This window comes from Limtongia smithiae, assembly GCF_038497785.1.
Source record: "Limtongia smithiae strain NRRL Y-17922 unplaced genomic scaffold V1518scaffold_5, whole genome shotgun sequence".
NCBI lineage: Eukaryota > Fungi > Ascomycota > Lipomycetes > Lipomycetales > Lipomycetaceae > Limtongia > Limtongia smithiae.
The window spans coordinates 702,917-718,866 of NW_027117626.1; the positions used below are offsets into that span (position 1 = coordinate 702,917).

A 15,950-nucleotide genomic window follows, 5' to 3' on the forward strand; every position below is an offset into this window, starting at 1 on the left:
TTAGGTGCCGCTAACATTCTCCATATGATTGTGACAGGTGTTAAGATATGGGTTACGTCCGCCTATCATTATTTTGAGGCAGTAGCTTAGTACATATCTTCGTTTAGTGACAGTTACGCCTAAGCTAGATCACCGACATCAACACACGCCTAAGAATCCATAACCCATTTCATCTCATCCCGCTACGACGACACCAATGCGACTATTTATGTCACACACATGTCGGAGAGCATATTTAATGGAGAAGTCCCGAAATTAAAATATGAGTAACTAACACCGATAAGGGAGATAATATATAACAGCGATAGACCACGCGCCTGCTTAAGATAAACTTCAAAGTACAGTTAAATGATACAACTCCTTATGCTTTCCTCACGCCTTTCCTAGAACATTCGCGTATGCCGATTCTAAATTACACAATTAGTCTCTATTCTCCGTTGTACAGAGTAGCCACGAGTAGTACATACCAACTTTGCGCGACATAGTCTGAAGCGTCGTGATCACTGCCTGATGCGTCAACCCAGGCAATCGATCGCGGTTCAGACCTAGCCACTCTACCGGCGGAGTGGCCTCGCCCATGTCCTTCAACTGCGGCGTCGCAATCACCGGTGGTTGCACGGGCACATATGTGAACGTTTTGTCGAGTTTCACGTCCTTGAGCTTCTTCTCAATCTCATCCATTTCGAGTAAATGCGACTCGAACGGCGTCTTGACCTCGTCCTGCGCAGTACTAGATTCGTGAATCTGCAGCGATCGCACGTGCGAATTCCACATCTCGCGGATAAAGTTGATTGCGCCGATGTTCCAACCGACGTCAACGCGGCCCTCGAAGACAGAATTGAAGATAAACTCGACCGTCGTCATGTGCTGCACAGCTTGCCATGTTGTCATCGACACGCTCACAGCCGGAATGCGCATGATGGTGCCGCCCTTGGCTTCACTTGCGCTCTGTGCGAATTCGTCCACCTCAACCAGACTGAGATCGTTGTGTACGCGTCTCATCGTCGACAGCGCAACGAGGAACTGGCCAAGCATCAGTTCAAGGTGACTTTGCACCTTGCCGGACATCGAATCAATCCCAAACTTGACGCTCATATTTAACGCCTCGACTTTGAGCACATCCGTATCAGCCAAGGTCGTCGGGAACACGTTGACGACAAGCATCTTAATCCGCACATCCAACGAAGTGCGTAGCGATACCGGCTTACTCTCCGATTCGACGCGTCGTGGTTCAAGTTCCTGTGCCACCGGCGGCGGACTGTGCACGTTGAACCGCTCGGAATCCCGAAGGACGGCCTGGTACGACAGCGCGCGCTCTTGGTCCATCCGCTTGATTGTCGTCAAAATAGTAAGAATATTCGACTGCGCAAGCACGGTGAGATACAATTTCACGGCGTTGCAGTCCGCAATGCAGACCAATCTGTCCGCTTCTTGACCCGATCCACGCTGGTTGAACATCGTCAAATGAATGTGCGATCCAATAGCAATCAAAAACAAGCGATCGTCAAAATACAACTTTGTGTGTATCTTCTCAATACCTGCCGCAAGCTGAATCAATGGTGCCCCGACGACATCGTTCTCGTCGGTCTCTTGCCATCGAATCGCCGACCTCGCTCTGACGTCTTCGACTGTGAATTGCCCACCAAGACGTCCTTTAGAATCCGCGCTGAAGTGACATATTCCGAAAGTCAAGTTTTGCTCCCAATCCGAAGTCTTTCGCGATGCAAGCCAGAATTTGTCGAGAAAAAAAGTGACCTTGCCCAGAGACTGACCCAGATCGATATTACCAGTCATGTTCAGTAACTCAATATCCGCCTTCCACGGAAACGCGTTTGTCGATGTTACTCTGTGATAGCGCTGCACGAGCAACTCTGCTTGCTCGTCTGCTGACTTCGTCGTATGCTGTGCGTCCATATCCAAACCTGGCGACCAAATATCCTGAAACAACAGCAAGTCATGACTCTCCTTTAGATTCAGATATAAATCCACATCTTCCACCTTTCCTGCAAACGAAAGTCCCGTCTGTCGCGTAATTTTCTCACTGGCAATTGACACCAATGTCAGATCTCTGACTGATATCCAAGCAGATGACTCTCGCGAAAATACATGCTGCAATGACGCACGCAAATTAAGTAGCTGTACCGACACGGCAAAATAGCGCGGTATTGACGGCTTATGAAACGTGTTCACGGACACATACAATTGGCTAAACGTAGCCATCGCCGCGACTTTCGCGATTGGCTCGCAACTCAACGAAAATTCCTGGGGACCAACCATCACGCCGATGTTCATGTCCAGGTTTCCAGGTAATTTCGTTGCTGGAGACACTTGCATTTTCGTAGGCGCCACGGCATGCTCCAACGGATGCTCAGCTTGCTTCGGCTCGCGCATGTTTTCCTTAAGATAGTGCGCCATCTCGTCGATAATTGGCATTACACGCGGAAATATGGTATTCGACGAGGCTTCGACAAAGATCTCGCTATGCAACGTCTGCTTGTGATTGACATATGTGTACTTCGCTCTCATCCACACACCCGGAACGCGTAATGTGCCAACCGGTCCCTTGGGAAGCGCAGATTGCTTCAGTGATGGCTGTCCAGGCGTCGCCAACGGCTCTTCCGTGTACTTGTTATTCGTCCGACCATAAAGCTCCACGGTTGTTCCGGCGAATGCGGAACTGATATCAAATGCGCTGAAGAAGGGTTGTGTTGACGTGGCCATAGGAACAATCGCCGTAGCGTCACTAGACGTGTCGCTAGACTGTCCGGACGATGACGCACTCTTCTCCGCATGCGCCGCAACACGCCGTTTGTAGTTTTCAATCTTGCCCACAACCGACTGTACAGTTGTAGTTACTGAGGACTCAATAGATTGCCCTGTGCGTACGATCGTCGGAATAATCGCGACTTTCAAACCCGAACTCTTCATGTTGACGCCCAGAGCATTCGTCGCCCCATCCTTGTTGAGCGACACGTTCAGCGCAATCATTGGAATCACTGCCGAACTTTCCCGCGGCATGTTCAAATCCCGCTGTGAATTCGTCATGGTAATCATGTCGCCTGCAACAAGTTCGCACTGCTTGATCTGCATCGTGATCAATCCTCTGCCCTTCGATGTCAGACGAAAACTCTCCGATCGTATCTCAGTGTAAAAGCCCCGCCGGTCGTTCGCGTCGTTATCATCCAGTACATCCGAGACCCAACACAAAGACCCGTTCTTAAACTGAAACCCAATCAAGACCGAAAACAAGTTATTCCACATCTGTGCCTCCGAAAGCTCTTCCGGAGCAGGTTGCGCCGGCACCCCTTCCGTCAGCATCGACTTGAACAATGATAATTCCTCCGAAAATTCCATATTCGTAAGCTTTTCCTCGAATTGACTCAGAATCTCAACCATCAGCGTTGAACTATACGGCGATAACACGAGATGGCATCCTTGACAAGAAATGGCGATAGCTTTCGGCGCGCTCGATTGATCCGCACTGTTCTGCGCTGTCCTCACCGACACCATCAGATCCGTGTCAAGAACACGCATTTGTCCGGTCTTGAACCTTTTGCTTCTGACTAAGATCTCGATTTTCGGTAGGGCAACCGATGTGTACAAATCATTGCTTTCCCTCGCGTGCGTTGGTGAATTGCTTTTGATCTTGATATTGTCGATCGACATCACGATCTGTGAATTCGCTGCCGCAGCTTGTAACACGATTCCTCTGATAAACACGGATAAGTTAAATATTGTCTGGTACTGCGCCAACGGCGGTACGTCACGCTGCGGCGTAAGCTTCTCGTTCGCACTGAACAATTTCAAAAACTGCATCGTGCCATTCCACTTTTTTTGCGCTTGGTGTAACTCCGCTTTGGTAACATCGCCCGACAACACGCTTGCCAGCGTTGGAAACGACGACGCGTCGAAGTTGACTGTGCCCATATTGACGCGCATCGTAACTGTCTGCTGCTGCTTCGCTTGATCTCTAGCAACGCGCACCAACGCCGTCAGCTTTGGCAGTGTGGTCTCCGTAATCATTGACTCGCGAGCTTTCTTCCGTTGCCGGAACTCGTACACCTGCGCACCGGCTTCGAACGCGACCGATCTTGTCGAATTTTTCACCGGCGTTAGCAGAACCTGAACGGCCGACCCGGTCATCCTGAACTTGAGCGACGGCAACATGTTCAATCTGATATTGTAATTCCGTAAATCTATGGACAACCCGAGAATATCTAGCGGCGAGTGCCTATTCAGAGTGCTGGCGTCCGCATCCGCAACCTCACCCATAGCTTGCTTTGCCTCGGGCGTTGGTAGAATGTCAATAATCTGTCTAACCTCGTCGTCGACGATATTTGAAATAATCCTCGAAAGCGCGATAAAGTCATCTGCAACATCAAACGATACTTCGTTCACGCGGATAAAAGATTGCACATTTGTCGGCGATGGAAGGTTGAACACCGATACGCAGACATCAGAGCGCATCACGCCAAGAGTCATGATCCGCGACTCAGAAGTGAACGGATCCAACATATCAAGTTCAAACGCGGTTGTGCGCAGAAGCACAGATGACGGCACGAGACCTGCATCTTGGCTAATATTGACGACAACGCTATACTCGATACTATGACCCGACGTCTGCAGCGTGAAGTTCTTACTATACAGACGCGACTTGCAAGATCGCAACGTGACAACAGCATGACACTCAATATCGGAAGTACTGGCGATCGTTCCAGCATTAGTTGTCACCGTATCAACCACCGCAAGTTCTGTCGACGATGCCGGCGGCTTCGCGGCTCTGCGCTTCTCAAAAACCGAGGCAACATCTTGGTATATAAGAATACTGCTCCAGTTATTCGTCACCTGAACCTCCTCGCATCCGGCCGTGACCGTGATAATTTTCTTCACGCGCTTAGACTTCCCTGACATCTCCAGCATATTGCTCTGCACTCTCCGCGTAAGCGACGTGACCGACATGGACTCCGGTAATGCTTGCTGGGTGTCGACTTCCTTCGAAGACACGTTAAATGTCAAGAACAATAGTTGCAAATAATCATCGTGCTCGCTATTGTGCGAAATACTGACGTTGATAGTCTCCACGTCAAGCAAGACATCTGCCATCGGCGATTGTGGCACAATAACTTTCTGATCGCCGTCAAACACATGCGCAAACACGTAACTTGACTTGATATCAATCATTTCCCAATTCCGCCAATCCAGAAGCACCTTAATCACCCGCTGCTTCGCATCTGCAGGAGGGACGAGATTTTCAGCCGCCAGATCGCGATTAATTCCATCCACGATATCTTCCGGTAGCGATCGCAAAATATGCCGCAGTCGTGCCATCAATTTCCAACTATCGTTCGCGCGAATATGCATGTTCGATGACCTGAGGACGTATGCCGGACGAGTGAGAAACGCGGGATCGTGCGCAATCTCATACGCGCTTGACGTAACCGCGATCAAGTATACGAGATTTTTCATCCTGTTATCCATGCGTGCGGAGATGTCTGCAACTTTCTCCGATAAAGGTACCAGCGGCTTCATGATATCGAAAATATAGTTTGCGATGTACACCATATCCCGACTTTGCGCAAAGAGTCCGATAGAACGGATCTTAATCGACATGATATTCATCGGACTTTGCCGATTCCACGCCTCAATACGCTCGATTTGCAGCTTTAAAGGCCGGCTATTGCCCTTTGGACTATTAGAATCGCAATGCACCAAGCTAAGCGACATCTGATAGAGGTTGAAGCACAGACTATGCTTCCGAATAATCGGATTCCGGCGAACAGGCTGATCCGGCACGACGACCTCGCTCTTATCCGCGATTCTGACGCTGAACACCACCGCTTTCACTTCAAGTTCGATGTGATCGTGCATTTCAATATTCGGCGGACTCATGGTACATCCTTGCAGTACGTTATTAATTTCGCCGTACCGAATATGCAATCCCGGAATTATGATACGTGCACTAAGCACCTTGTCGACCGACGTCAAGTTCGCTTCAAGGCGCTCGATGATACTGATCTGCAATCGGTCAAGCATATATTTCATTGATGGCCGACTCAACGCATCGATGATATCAACGATGTTCTCCAATCCCGCTGCAGTTAACACGCCTTCGACGCCGCCGCGAAGTTCAACGACGTAACTATCCTTTGCAGTTTCTGAGTTATCTAGAGCGTCGATAGAACTAGGATCGCCTTGCACCATCCCTTCATCCATATCATAAAATCGCGATTCGGATCCATTCTTGACACTCTCTAAATCTCGGAACGCCGTGACGCACGAATACGGCGGCATAAACGTGCTTGAATACCCGCCATGCTGCTCGGCTATCGCACTTTGGCACGTCGATATATAATTCTGTAAATACGCCCGTCGGTCCGATATTCGCTCGCTCGGCAAATTGCTGATATCATGATGAATTACCGAACCAGAGCTCATCATCGACTCCGAACTCGAGTCAGAGTCGTCGTCAAGCCTCATAACTGAATCTACAAGCTTCAACGTCGGCGGCATCGGTGGTACAGAAAGCACAATCGGTTGTACTTTTGAACCACCGCTCTCATCGACGCTCGATGTCATGACCCGCTCGAGCTCAGGTGTACCGGACAACAAAAACGGAATTCGACCAAACGAAGCGTCATGTGAGCGTAGGTGGCACTGCTGTAACCGGCTTAACTCTTCGCCGTACTTCTTTCTGTCGAAATTGCTCATATACAACGACGTGTGGAAGTACGCCAGAATTCGACCCGGCGTGGTACTATTCCCGTCCGGCGCTATCCGATCGCGACACAAGAACGAAATTTCCGGAATCTGCGCGTTCATTCGAGAGTTATACGTCCGCGTAGCCCAGTCATTCAGAGTCAATAGGATCTGATCTGCCAATAGCTCAAACGTCGCATTTTCGGTATGCACAAGCATCTTCAGCGACCGCAGATTAACCCGGAGTAACGTCATATCATACAACGGTGGCTCCATGACAATTAAAGCGTTCTCCTTGTCAGAAAAGGTATACTTGAACGCCGACAATACATCGCATAGGCCTTCATATAACGTCGGTCCGCCTTCCGTGAACATGATGCCGAGATCAAAATCCCAGTTGCAGACATATGTGGGCTCAGTCGGCGGTAAACCGAACATCCGGTGGCCATAAATAGTGAGCCCGTCAATAAACAAATCAGGCTTCGCTGTGTCGGTCTTCGTCCTGCCTGCGAAAATATCTCCGTTGTCTCCATAGTCCAGGAGCAGACCGTTGATTGGACTAATATTAGTCTGCAGATCCATATAATAATTCGTAAACCGCAAATCCAAATCAAACATATCAAAATCCAATCTCAAATGACTGCTCGCCGAATAAATCTGTCGCGGGAAAATCAAACACCCATGTTCAGTCTGATACGAAATCAGCACATCTGTGAACGCTTCCACAATGTAATCCTCGGCTGTCGACGAGTGCTGCTCTTTATCTGTACTCCCTTGAGACGTTTCGGGGGCATTACTGTCCCGGCTGCCATCCATTGAATCTGACGACGTTGTCTCAACACTGAGATCATCCATCCCGTTCTGCGCTTTATTCGTCGCCGCGGTACTTTTCGTAAACTCATCCAACGTCTTGAATTTCACATTTTCACCGAAATAGTTTTCCCGGATCTTTATGAAATACCGAATTAACAGACCGCAGAAAATAAGCGTAATATCCTCAGTCGAGATATCCATGGTAATTGTATCAATCGGATCTGTCACTTTAGATACAGCGTATGAAAAAGAGCCATCGATATCAAGCTTCGTGATTCGACCTAAGTCCTTCGATTGCAAGAAACTGGCAAACGTGTTCCATGGCGGTTCCCAGAGCACCAGCTTCGCTGAATCCGCGCCCATCAGGAACTTGACTTCATTGGTTAACGGTGCGATCTGCAGTAAGGGAACATCAACGTTGGCAGTAAACTTTGGACACGATACGGCGAGGAAGATGTTGTCGTCAAAATCCGACGGATTGCTTATAATGTTGGAGTCGTTCACGTTCAGAAATAGGTCGAATTCGGAGAGCGAAAAATTGATCAAATATCGGTGCGGCACAAATAACTCGTACGGAGTCTCGGGGCTCGCTGCAAAATCGAGCATCATATCACTTATCAGCGTAACATGCTCACGCAGCAAAAACGTCCGCGCATTCGTTGCGTCAATGTCAAATACCCACTCATTCTGCCCGTTCCATTTCAACGGCGACGATAAATCGCCGCAGATCGTTAACACCTTGGACGACCACCAGATATCGTGATTCACACTGGATCGCATTTGAAGTCCGTTGAGCTCGGCTGTGAACTTGTGCGGCCAGCTCGACGGGCCAGCTACGATCGCGGAGGAATAAGTCATCGTTGACAACTCCGACGTCTTGAGCTCGATCCACCCGAACGGTCGTATCGATGTTGCTCCGGTTTTGTCATTTTGCTTCGACTTCTTAAACTCGGCGTCTTTACTCCGCTCGCGCATTGGTATACGGATAATCGTCGAATTATCAAGCTCCACGTATACTAGCAAATCAGTCGCGATTCGCATATCACCCGGGCGAAGTCGTTGATGCGGCTCGCTGTCTTCGCGTACAGCGGGGAATAGCGCATCAGAAAGGATAACTCGCTGCCGATCTGCCCATGGGCCATACTGCACTGTAGCACCACTGAGGACCACGTTCATGCCCCATTCGGGGGGTAATCCGCCGTTGCCTATGTCAAGGTATTTTTTCCCGTCGTTCACGTCCAGGGGCTCAGGGTTCGGCGGTACAAATCCAGTGACGTCGTAGTAAAATGTGAACTTCACCGCATTCGCGTCAAGCACGGAAATACACTTTGCGTATTCGTCCACATCTTCGTTCTGAACTTCATGAACGTGTGTTTCATCCTCGTCAAGATATCTCGACAAGCCGTGCCACGCCTTTGGCGTCTCTTCCTCTTCCACATGGCGCGACGCGTACCCGTGGCGATTATATAGGAAACTCAAGTAGTCCTGCACGCTTTGCCACTTTGAATGCGGTTGCCGCTTATTTGGATTCATCTCCCCGCCGTCGTCGTCTTGCTCGGTCTTACCGTCCATCTCATGACAGTCCATATTAGCGCGGATTTGCATGCTGGCGCGGTTAAATGTGAAGTCGTATACCATTTTGTAGTAATCATACGGAGACCGGGATTTCACGGCGTCGATGCTACCGAGGCCATCGCCAAAGTGGTAGATCATGATCGTGGGCGTGCTCAAGTTTCCGACGACCATTGAGCCTTTGCCGCATTTGATATCGATCGGGAACATTTCGAGCAGAACAGACTTTGACGGATCACTACTCGACGAGCTCGTGTGAGTGCCATTTCTTTCGTGTGAAAGTCCCGTAATCTCGTCCTTGTGGCGCTTCTTCGCGTGTTCAGCATCCGAGGAATAAGTACTATCCGACACGGCTGCGGTGTGCACTTGCTCGCTAATCTTCTCACCGGAACGGTTATTCACAATCTTCGACTCATACATTGCGAATGCCGCATCATACGCCGGAGTGCGGTTATACACGAACCACTCCAACCCCTCGACATACAGTTTGAAGCGTGCCGGAAGGGCGCTATTCTTCTCCGTATCCACCTCCCTCGCCTCGACTCCCGACTTGCGCGTACGGTTGAGCCAATATCGCCACGTCACATTTCCGTGCACCGCAAATATAGCCTCATTCGTCCCAATGTACCGTATATCTTTGAAAAACACGCGGCCACCGAGTACTGAGATCTGTACGGATCGGATGTCCATAAACACACGGTATTTGTGCCATACATACCATCGTACTGAGAGCGACAACACAGTGCCAACAACGCGATTAAAGTAAAATAGTACAAAAACAACAACAATGGCCACCACAATGAGCTCAATGAGGAAAATATAGCTGAATCCGCCCGAGGAGCGCAGCGGTACGGAAACAAACGAGCTCGAGTCCATGGTGTTCGAGTGTACGGGTTAGATCACAAACAGCTGCAGCATGGTGGGAGTTAGTAGCCTGACCCCCTTAACTTGCCTCTCGTCTGTACAACGAGTCGAGAATGAGTAGAAGCGGGAATTGGTAGGCAATTTGGAGCCACGGCCTTTGACCGTTACTGTGCGACGCGCGCGCCCAGCTTTTTGGGAGTAATGATGCCTGAGCCGCATGGACAAACTCTACTTATGTTTGGCTCCTTTAAAACTTTTTTGCGCTCATCTTCTCAATCACTTTTCATCTTCCTCCGCAACGAACATATTGACAACAAAGGTACAGATCGAATATTTTTTGTTCATTCGCACGACCTTTTAATCGAATTTATTTTTTCTATGATGATAAAGAGTTTTGACAACTCGAATTATATAAACCCAGCTCGTTGAGTCTCTTCCAAAGGAAGCAGCATGAGATTATAACCTGTTCTGAAAATGTTCTCGCTTTCTTTTTGTCTATCGGTTGTTGCGTGGAGGGTCTTCTTCGTCCGTTTCTCGATGCTAACATATACGTGCTAGGACTTGAAGGTATGGTTTCTGAGAATGTTAAGGGGTCATTGCCTCGAGCAACCATGCGAGCCGTAGTTCACCTAGTGAATACATTCTTATGATGCCCAATTGAGTTCTACTTCATGAAAGCCATTTGGCAACCAAATTACACGCTCAATGGCAAGGATTTACATTAACATGCTCCGTAGTTCCAGATACATGGCAAAGACATGCTCTCAGTGCACTTAGTTTTTACCGGCACCGGCCTGTTCAGACAAGTTAGTAACTTTTCGACTCAACAACGCTATGCTGCATACCCTGAAGTAGATAATATCGCCGTCTTCGACGACGTACTCTTTGCCCTTCTGCATCAACTTGCCGTGGGCCTTGACCGCATTATCATCGCCGAGCTCCTTGAGATCCTCGTACTTGGTGACCTGGGCGAGAATGAAGGTGTTCATCAGATCGGTATGGATGACGCCAGCAGCTTGCGGGGCCTTGGTACCCTTTCGAATGGTCCATTCTCGGACCTCGTCGGGACCGCAAGTGAAGAAGGATATCAAGTTGAGCGCAGATCTCATGGTTGTGATGATCTTGGGTAGCACGCTCACCGCGCCGATCTTCTTGCACTCCTCCTCGATCTCCTCTTCGGTTTCGAACTGGGAAAGTCTGTCCTCTAGCGAAACGCTGAGCGGGATGATGACGTCGCCTGGCGAGTTAGCGTCGACCCACTCCTTGATGGAGAGCAAGTTCTTGTTCTTTTTCCTGATGTAGTCGCGTTCTGACAGATTGATCAGGTAGATGGTAGGTTTGGCGGTTAGCAGGAACATCTGGTTGATGATCTCGACCTCCTTGCTGGTCCAGTCACCCTTGGCGACACGCTTGCCGTCCTCGAGCCACTTGATGATTTTCTCGACAATGACCATCTCCTCCTTCTTAGCCTTGACTTCCAAGCTCTGGCCGCCGCGCTTGGCAATCTTTTCTACGCCCTCGTAGTACTTCTGCGCGAACTCAATGTCCTTCAACCGCAGCTCGTCGAGGATGATCTGCAAGTCGCGGACGGGGTTGACGTCGCCCTCGACGTGGATAATCTCGGCGTCATCAAAGCAGCGTACGACCTGATAAATCGCATCGACCGCACGGATGTGCGACAAGAATGCGTTGCCGAGACCAGCACCGGTGGACGCGCCCTTGGTGAGACCGGCGATGTCGAAAACGGTGATGTTCGCCGGAACCTTGGACGCTGGCTTGTAGGACTCGCACAACCACTCGAATCGGGGCGACGGGACAATAACACGAGCCTCTTCCGGGTCAATTGTAGCGTAGGGATAGTTCGCCGGCTGTATCTGTTAGCAGCGTAACAGCCGTTAAGCAGCACGTGAGGCATACATACATTGCCCAAGTGAGACTTGGTGATGGACTGGAAAAACGTCGACTTGCCGACCTGATAATATGTGAGACTAATGCTATGACTCTCGCAATATGTGTGCTCGTACATTAGCAAGACCGACAATGCCACTCTGGACGATCCGTTAGCGCGAATCTTCGACGGCACACCACACTAGCCCGCACAAACCTTCAAGTTGTTTCCTGGCCGACCCAGCAAAATCTTCTCCTCCTTGGCAGCTTTCTTTGGCGGCATTTTCTTTTTAGCAGCTTTCGCGTAGTAGCGAGACGAGACGAGAGATCGAGGAAGAAGAACAGGCAAACAGGTCAGAGAACCTGAGAAGTTGGCGAAAACTCTGCGGGTGAACTGGGAGGACAGTAACAAGACGGTAGAACTGGCAGAGGCAGCAGGCGTCGTCGCGACTGTGAATTGCACAACAGAATGTTAATCCTGTCGTGAGACCAGCTGATTGATAATTTTTTTTGGAGATTTTTGCCCCGGAGTTGGTGAGCCGCGAGATGGTTGAGCTGAGGAATAGGGTTTGGTGGTGTCTAGGGGACATGCGCACGAAGGAGAGACAGAGAAGGCGTCGACTTTAGAGTGCCAGCATATCCAAGATAGTACATATCCCGATGGTTTCAGAGTGAAGCACAAAACGACTTGTTAAGCATGTACTTCGTTATTACATTACAGTCATCTGGTAACTATATACACCGCAGACTATGTACAAGTCGTGATCAATAAAACACTCAAAGACTCCAGAACCCCAAAGAACTTTTGAAGATTCCCCTGCACCAAAAAGCAAATAAATAAAAGGATAGCTCATAAAGCATGTCATATCGTAGTTTAGCATGAAGACCGTTAGATGCTGAGCATCCATTCGGCATGTGGATTCTCTTTTGACTTCAAGGCAATCATACCCAGTTGTCGCATTTTCTCAACACCTTCGCCGGGCGCGACTTGGTGCTTCGCATGATGTCGACGCTCTCGACGGCGTCTGTTCTTATTCTCGAGGCCGATGACAATGTCAATGGCACCGCGACGGAGGCGCATAGCGTCACCCTCTTGAACATGCTGCTGATGTCTTTCGCGACGTTTGGAGCGCTGAGCTTTGATCAGAATCGTGCGATTGTGCTGGAAGCTAGCTGCCCTGCTGTCACTAAACACATCAAACGCTTGATGCTGTTGTCGTGTCCTCTGCGACGCGAAGCTGTACCGGTCGATAGGTTTGTGACAAGTAGGAGGCGACCTATGCACTGGCGGCGGTGGCGACCTACAGATAGGATGGCTGTGGTCTGAGTGATGAGAGTCGTTCTCTTCGTCGGAGTCCGGCTCTTCAGGAAACGACGGGTCGATGTCTTGAGGACAGAGCTTGTGATGAAGTCGCGCGTGCTCATCCAGCGCAGAGAAGTAGGCTGCCTCGATGGGCTTGTCCTCGTCCATGGTACCGCAGACAAAGTCTGAGGAATCTGGGATCATGCTGATGGGAGGAGTGGAGGGACGAGCGATCTTGTTCAAGGCAGGGCGACGGCGAGACAGCAATGTGTGGTGGTCGAGGAAGAGGCCAGGAACGAGGTTGTCGAGCTTCAACGCGGTGGCAGAAGACGGTCCAAAAACCTCAGACACGTCATCGTCGTCGTCATCTGACGCGTAACCGTCTTCCAGATTGCCGCGCTCCTCGGCACTATCGCTTTCATACTCGACTAAAGGGGTACCCTGTAGGCGAGCAAGTCGTCTGCCTGAGGGGTTCGAGAAGGAAGGAGTGAATTCGCGCTCTTCTTCGTCGTCTTCAACACCGTCGTCGTTGACAGAGGCGTTATCAGAGTCGTCGACATTGTCGTCTTCCTCGTCGATTTCGTGGTCGTTACCGTCTTGGTCATCATCCTCATCGTCGTCGCAAGAGGAGCACGACTTATCATTAGCGCTCTCTTTGACGTCATCCTGGTCGTCCCCATTGTCGTCGTTATCGTTGTCCTCGTCGGCCTCTTCGGCCTCCACTTCAGCGGCGAGCTTCATGATGGCACGCTCCTTGACGAGAATATCGTCGACAAGAACGACGCGCTGTGGTCGAGGATGAAGAAGTTCAAGGTCACTTTGCTGGGCGGCGATGGCTGTGGCGGTGGCTGTGACGAGTGGCTGCTGCTGCTGCTGCTGCTGCTGCTTCTGGACAGTCATCTCGGCTGCGAGATCAAGTAAAGAACCTGAGCCAGAGCGATTGCGAGTTGTGGATGTCGCAGGCTGATCATTGCAGGCAAAGGTAATACGTTTGAGCACGCAGGACGGATTGGCTCCTTTTGGAGCTTCATAGTCGGAGGCGATGGTGGACGTGGTGGTTGGTCGGGCTGGCGGAGGCAGGAAGATGATGCCCTTTTTTTGGTGAGGCGCAGCGGCAGGAACAGCCTGTGGCGGCGGGGGCGGTGTCGGCGTAGTGTCGCGAGAGGTGTAACCGCTATCAGAGAGCATGTCGATGGCTGTAAATGAGGAGCCGTCGGATGCGCCAGCGGAGATGGGGGATGCTAGCATCTTCGAGAGCAACGAGGGCTGTTGCTGAGGAGGTGAGATGAATAGCTGGCGCTTGAACGCGTCGGAGTTGACAGCGCGGTTGGCAGCGGTGGCAGTGGCGACGGGGGTCGGAGTAGTGTCCGAGGCAGACTCCGAGGTGGAGGCTGCAGTGAAGTTCAGTTCTGGGGGCTCGTCGTCGTCCGACTCCGGCTCGCCGTCTGCAGCGAGCCTGAGCACGCGCGTGGCGTGCACGAAGAGGTGCGCCACGGACTTGAGGTTTGAGATCATGGCGGCGAAGTGCGCAGGGGGTGAAGGAGGGAAGCGGGGGTTATAACACGGCTAGGACGGGCGACATTACTGAGCAGTACAGCCTGGGATGCGGCGTCAGCGTGTGTCGGTGGAGTGACTAAACAATGACGACACTTACATAAAGCGCGGTGAGTGCGTAGAGAATCGGCGAATGAGCGTGCGGGACGGTGGCAGTGCAAAACAGCGTGCCAACGTGCCGAGCAGCGCGCGCGACGGGGAGTCGCGAAGATATAGAGCGCACTGCGCCCGCCGTCTGCGGCGCGGCGATTGCGATTTGCAATCCGTTGCAAATTTTGACACCCTCAGTGCTTCCCAGGACGGCCAGCGTAGCTCTCAGCATTTCACGTGATCCGCCCGCCGCACGTCGGCCGGCGCGCCGATTTGCCCTGCTCCCCTACGCCACTCACGAAGAGCGCTGACTGGGGGTGCGCGACAGAGTATTAGTAGCCATACGTGCGACTGGACGGTCCGCAGGGCGGAGGCGTGTGCTGGTCGGCATGGTGCGCGCATAAAGGAGGCTCGAAAGCACCTGCGACGAGCGACAACTTCGGCGCAGACGAGCAAGCGTAGACGTCAGACCGTGGCAGCCGTGGGGCTGTGAGGGCTAGGGTGCGAGTGGCCTCCGGGAGGGCGACGAAAGCGGCAGCCAGTTGGCGCGTGACTGCGAACGTTGCACGAGACACGAACACGAACCCTACGCGCGAGCCACGACCCGACTCTTCTCACGCCTGCCCAGCAGCTCGCTTCGGCGCACCGCCTTCTCCTCGCGACGCATAGTGCACTTTCTCTTTGGCCCGCATCCCGACCAAAGTCCTCTGTACGGCCAGTAGAAGCCTAGAAATGCCCTCGTCGCTGCCGCCGGAAACCATAGCCACAGAGGCACGAGCCCACAGGGCTGCGGTGGTGGCGTTCTCGTCCCGGTCGCCGCGGACCGAGATCTGCGCCTCTACGCGCGCGCGCCGGAGCCCTTAAGGATTTGCGCCACTACTGCTCCAGCGGCCTTTCCGTCCCTCGCGAGATGCGACATTTTTAACGCAGCACTCTCACGCTGCGCCCTGCCCCACTGAGACGACGAGGTGTGGGCTTGTGCGAGTCGTCCGTCGACTGATCGTATTCCTTCCGTCGCGTCGCGAGGCGACACTGCAACTTCTGCCAAAACCGAATCCGAATCTGCGCGCATCTGTAAACTGACGGTTTCGTACGTGTGTCACGGTGCCATCCTAACCCTAACAAGCTAAACCGGGGCTCGCGTCGCTCACCACCGTTTCACGTCGTCCAC

At 51.5% G+C, this 15,950-nt stretch overlaps 3 protein-coding genes across 3 annotated transcripts; all 3 read right to left on the reverse strand.

Moving 5' to 3' along the window:
• Positions 1–118: 118 nt before the first annotated feature.
• Positions 119–10,118, reverse strand: V1518DRAFT_416292 (uncharacterized protein). The gene is made up of 2 exons (XM_066904017.1): positions 468–10,118; positions 119–407 (listed from the first exon to the last, which is right to left on the reverse strand). The coding sequence occupies exons 1-2, from the start codon at positions 9,955–9,957 to the stop codon at positions 373–375; spliced, it is 9,525 nt and encodes a 3,174-aa protein (XP_066759940.1). The 5' UTR covers positions 9,958–10,118; the 3' UTR covers positions 119–372.
• Positions 10,119–10,299: 181 nt separating this feature from the next.
• On the reverse strand, positions 10,300–12,461 carry V1518DRAFT_416298 (P-loop containing nucleoside triphosphate hydrolase protein). Its single transcript, XM_066904018.1, has 5 exons — positions 12,050–12,461; positions 11,970–11,993; positions 11,867–11,917; positions 10,791–11,813; positions 10,300–10,739 (listed from the first exon to the last, which is right to left on the reverse strand). Exons 1-5 carry the CDS (start codon positions 12,113–12,115, stop codon positions 10,719–10,721), a joined length of 1,185 nt encoding a protein of 394 aa, XP_066759941.1. The 5' UTR covers positions 12,116–12,461; the 3' UTR covers positions 10,300–10,718.
• Positions 12,462–14,018, reverse strand: V1518DRAFT_416300 (uncharacterized protein). Its single transcript, XM_066904019.1, has one exon. The coding sequence runs from the start codon at positions 13,874–13,876 to the stop codon at positions 12,722–12,724; it is 1,155 nt and encodes a 384-aa protein (XP_066759942.1). The 5' UTR covers positions 13,877–14,018; the 3' UTR covers positions 12,462–12,721.
• Positions 14,019–15,950: the final 1,932 nt, after the last annotated feature.

Bases quoted from the DNA above. Each gene is read 5' to 3' on its own strand.
- V1518DRAFT_416292 (XM_066904017.1), bottom strand. From the start codon at position 9,957: ATGGACTCGAGCTCGTTTGTTTCCGTACCGCTGCGCTCCTCGGGCGGA. The intron at 408-467 runs GTATGTACTACT...TGTGTAATTTAG, and splicing joins GACTATGTCGCGCAAAGTTG to AATCGGCATACGCGAATGTT.
- V1518DRAFT_416300 (XM_066904019.1), bottom strand. From the start codon at position 13,876: ATGAAGCTCGCCGCTGAAGTGGAGGCCGAAGAGGCCGACGAGGACAAC.
- V1518DRAFT_416298 (XM_066904018.1), bottom strand. From the start codon at position 12,115: ATGCCGCCAAAGAAAGCTGCCAAGGAGGAGAAGATTTTGCTGGGTCGG. The intron at 11,918-11,969 runs GTACGAGCACAC...ACATATTATCAG, and splicing joins GCATTGTCGGTCTTGCTAAT to GTCGGCAAGTCGACGTTTTT. The intron at 10,740-10,790 runs GTATGCAGCATA...TTGTCTGAACAG, and splicing joins GCGATATTATCTACTTCAGG to GCCGGTGCCGGTAAAAACTA.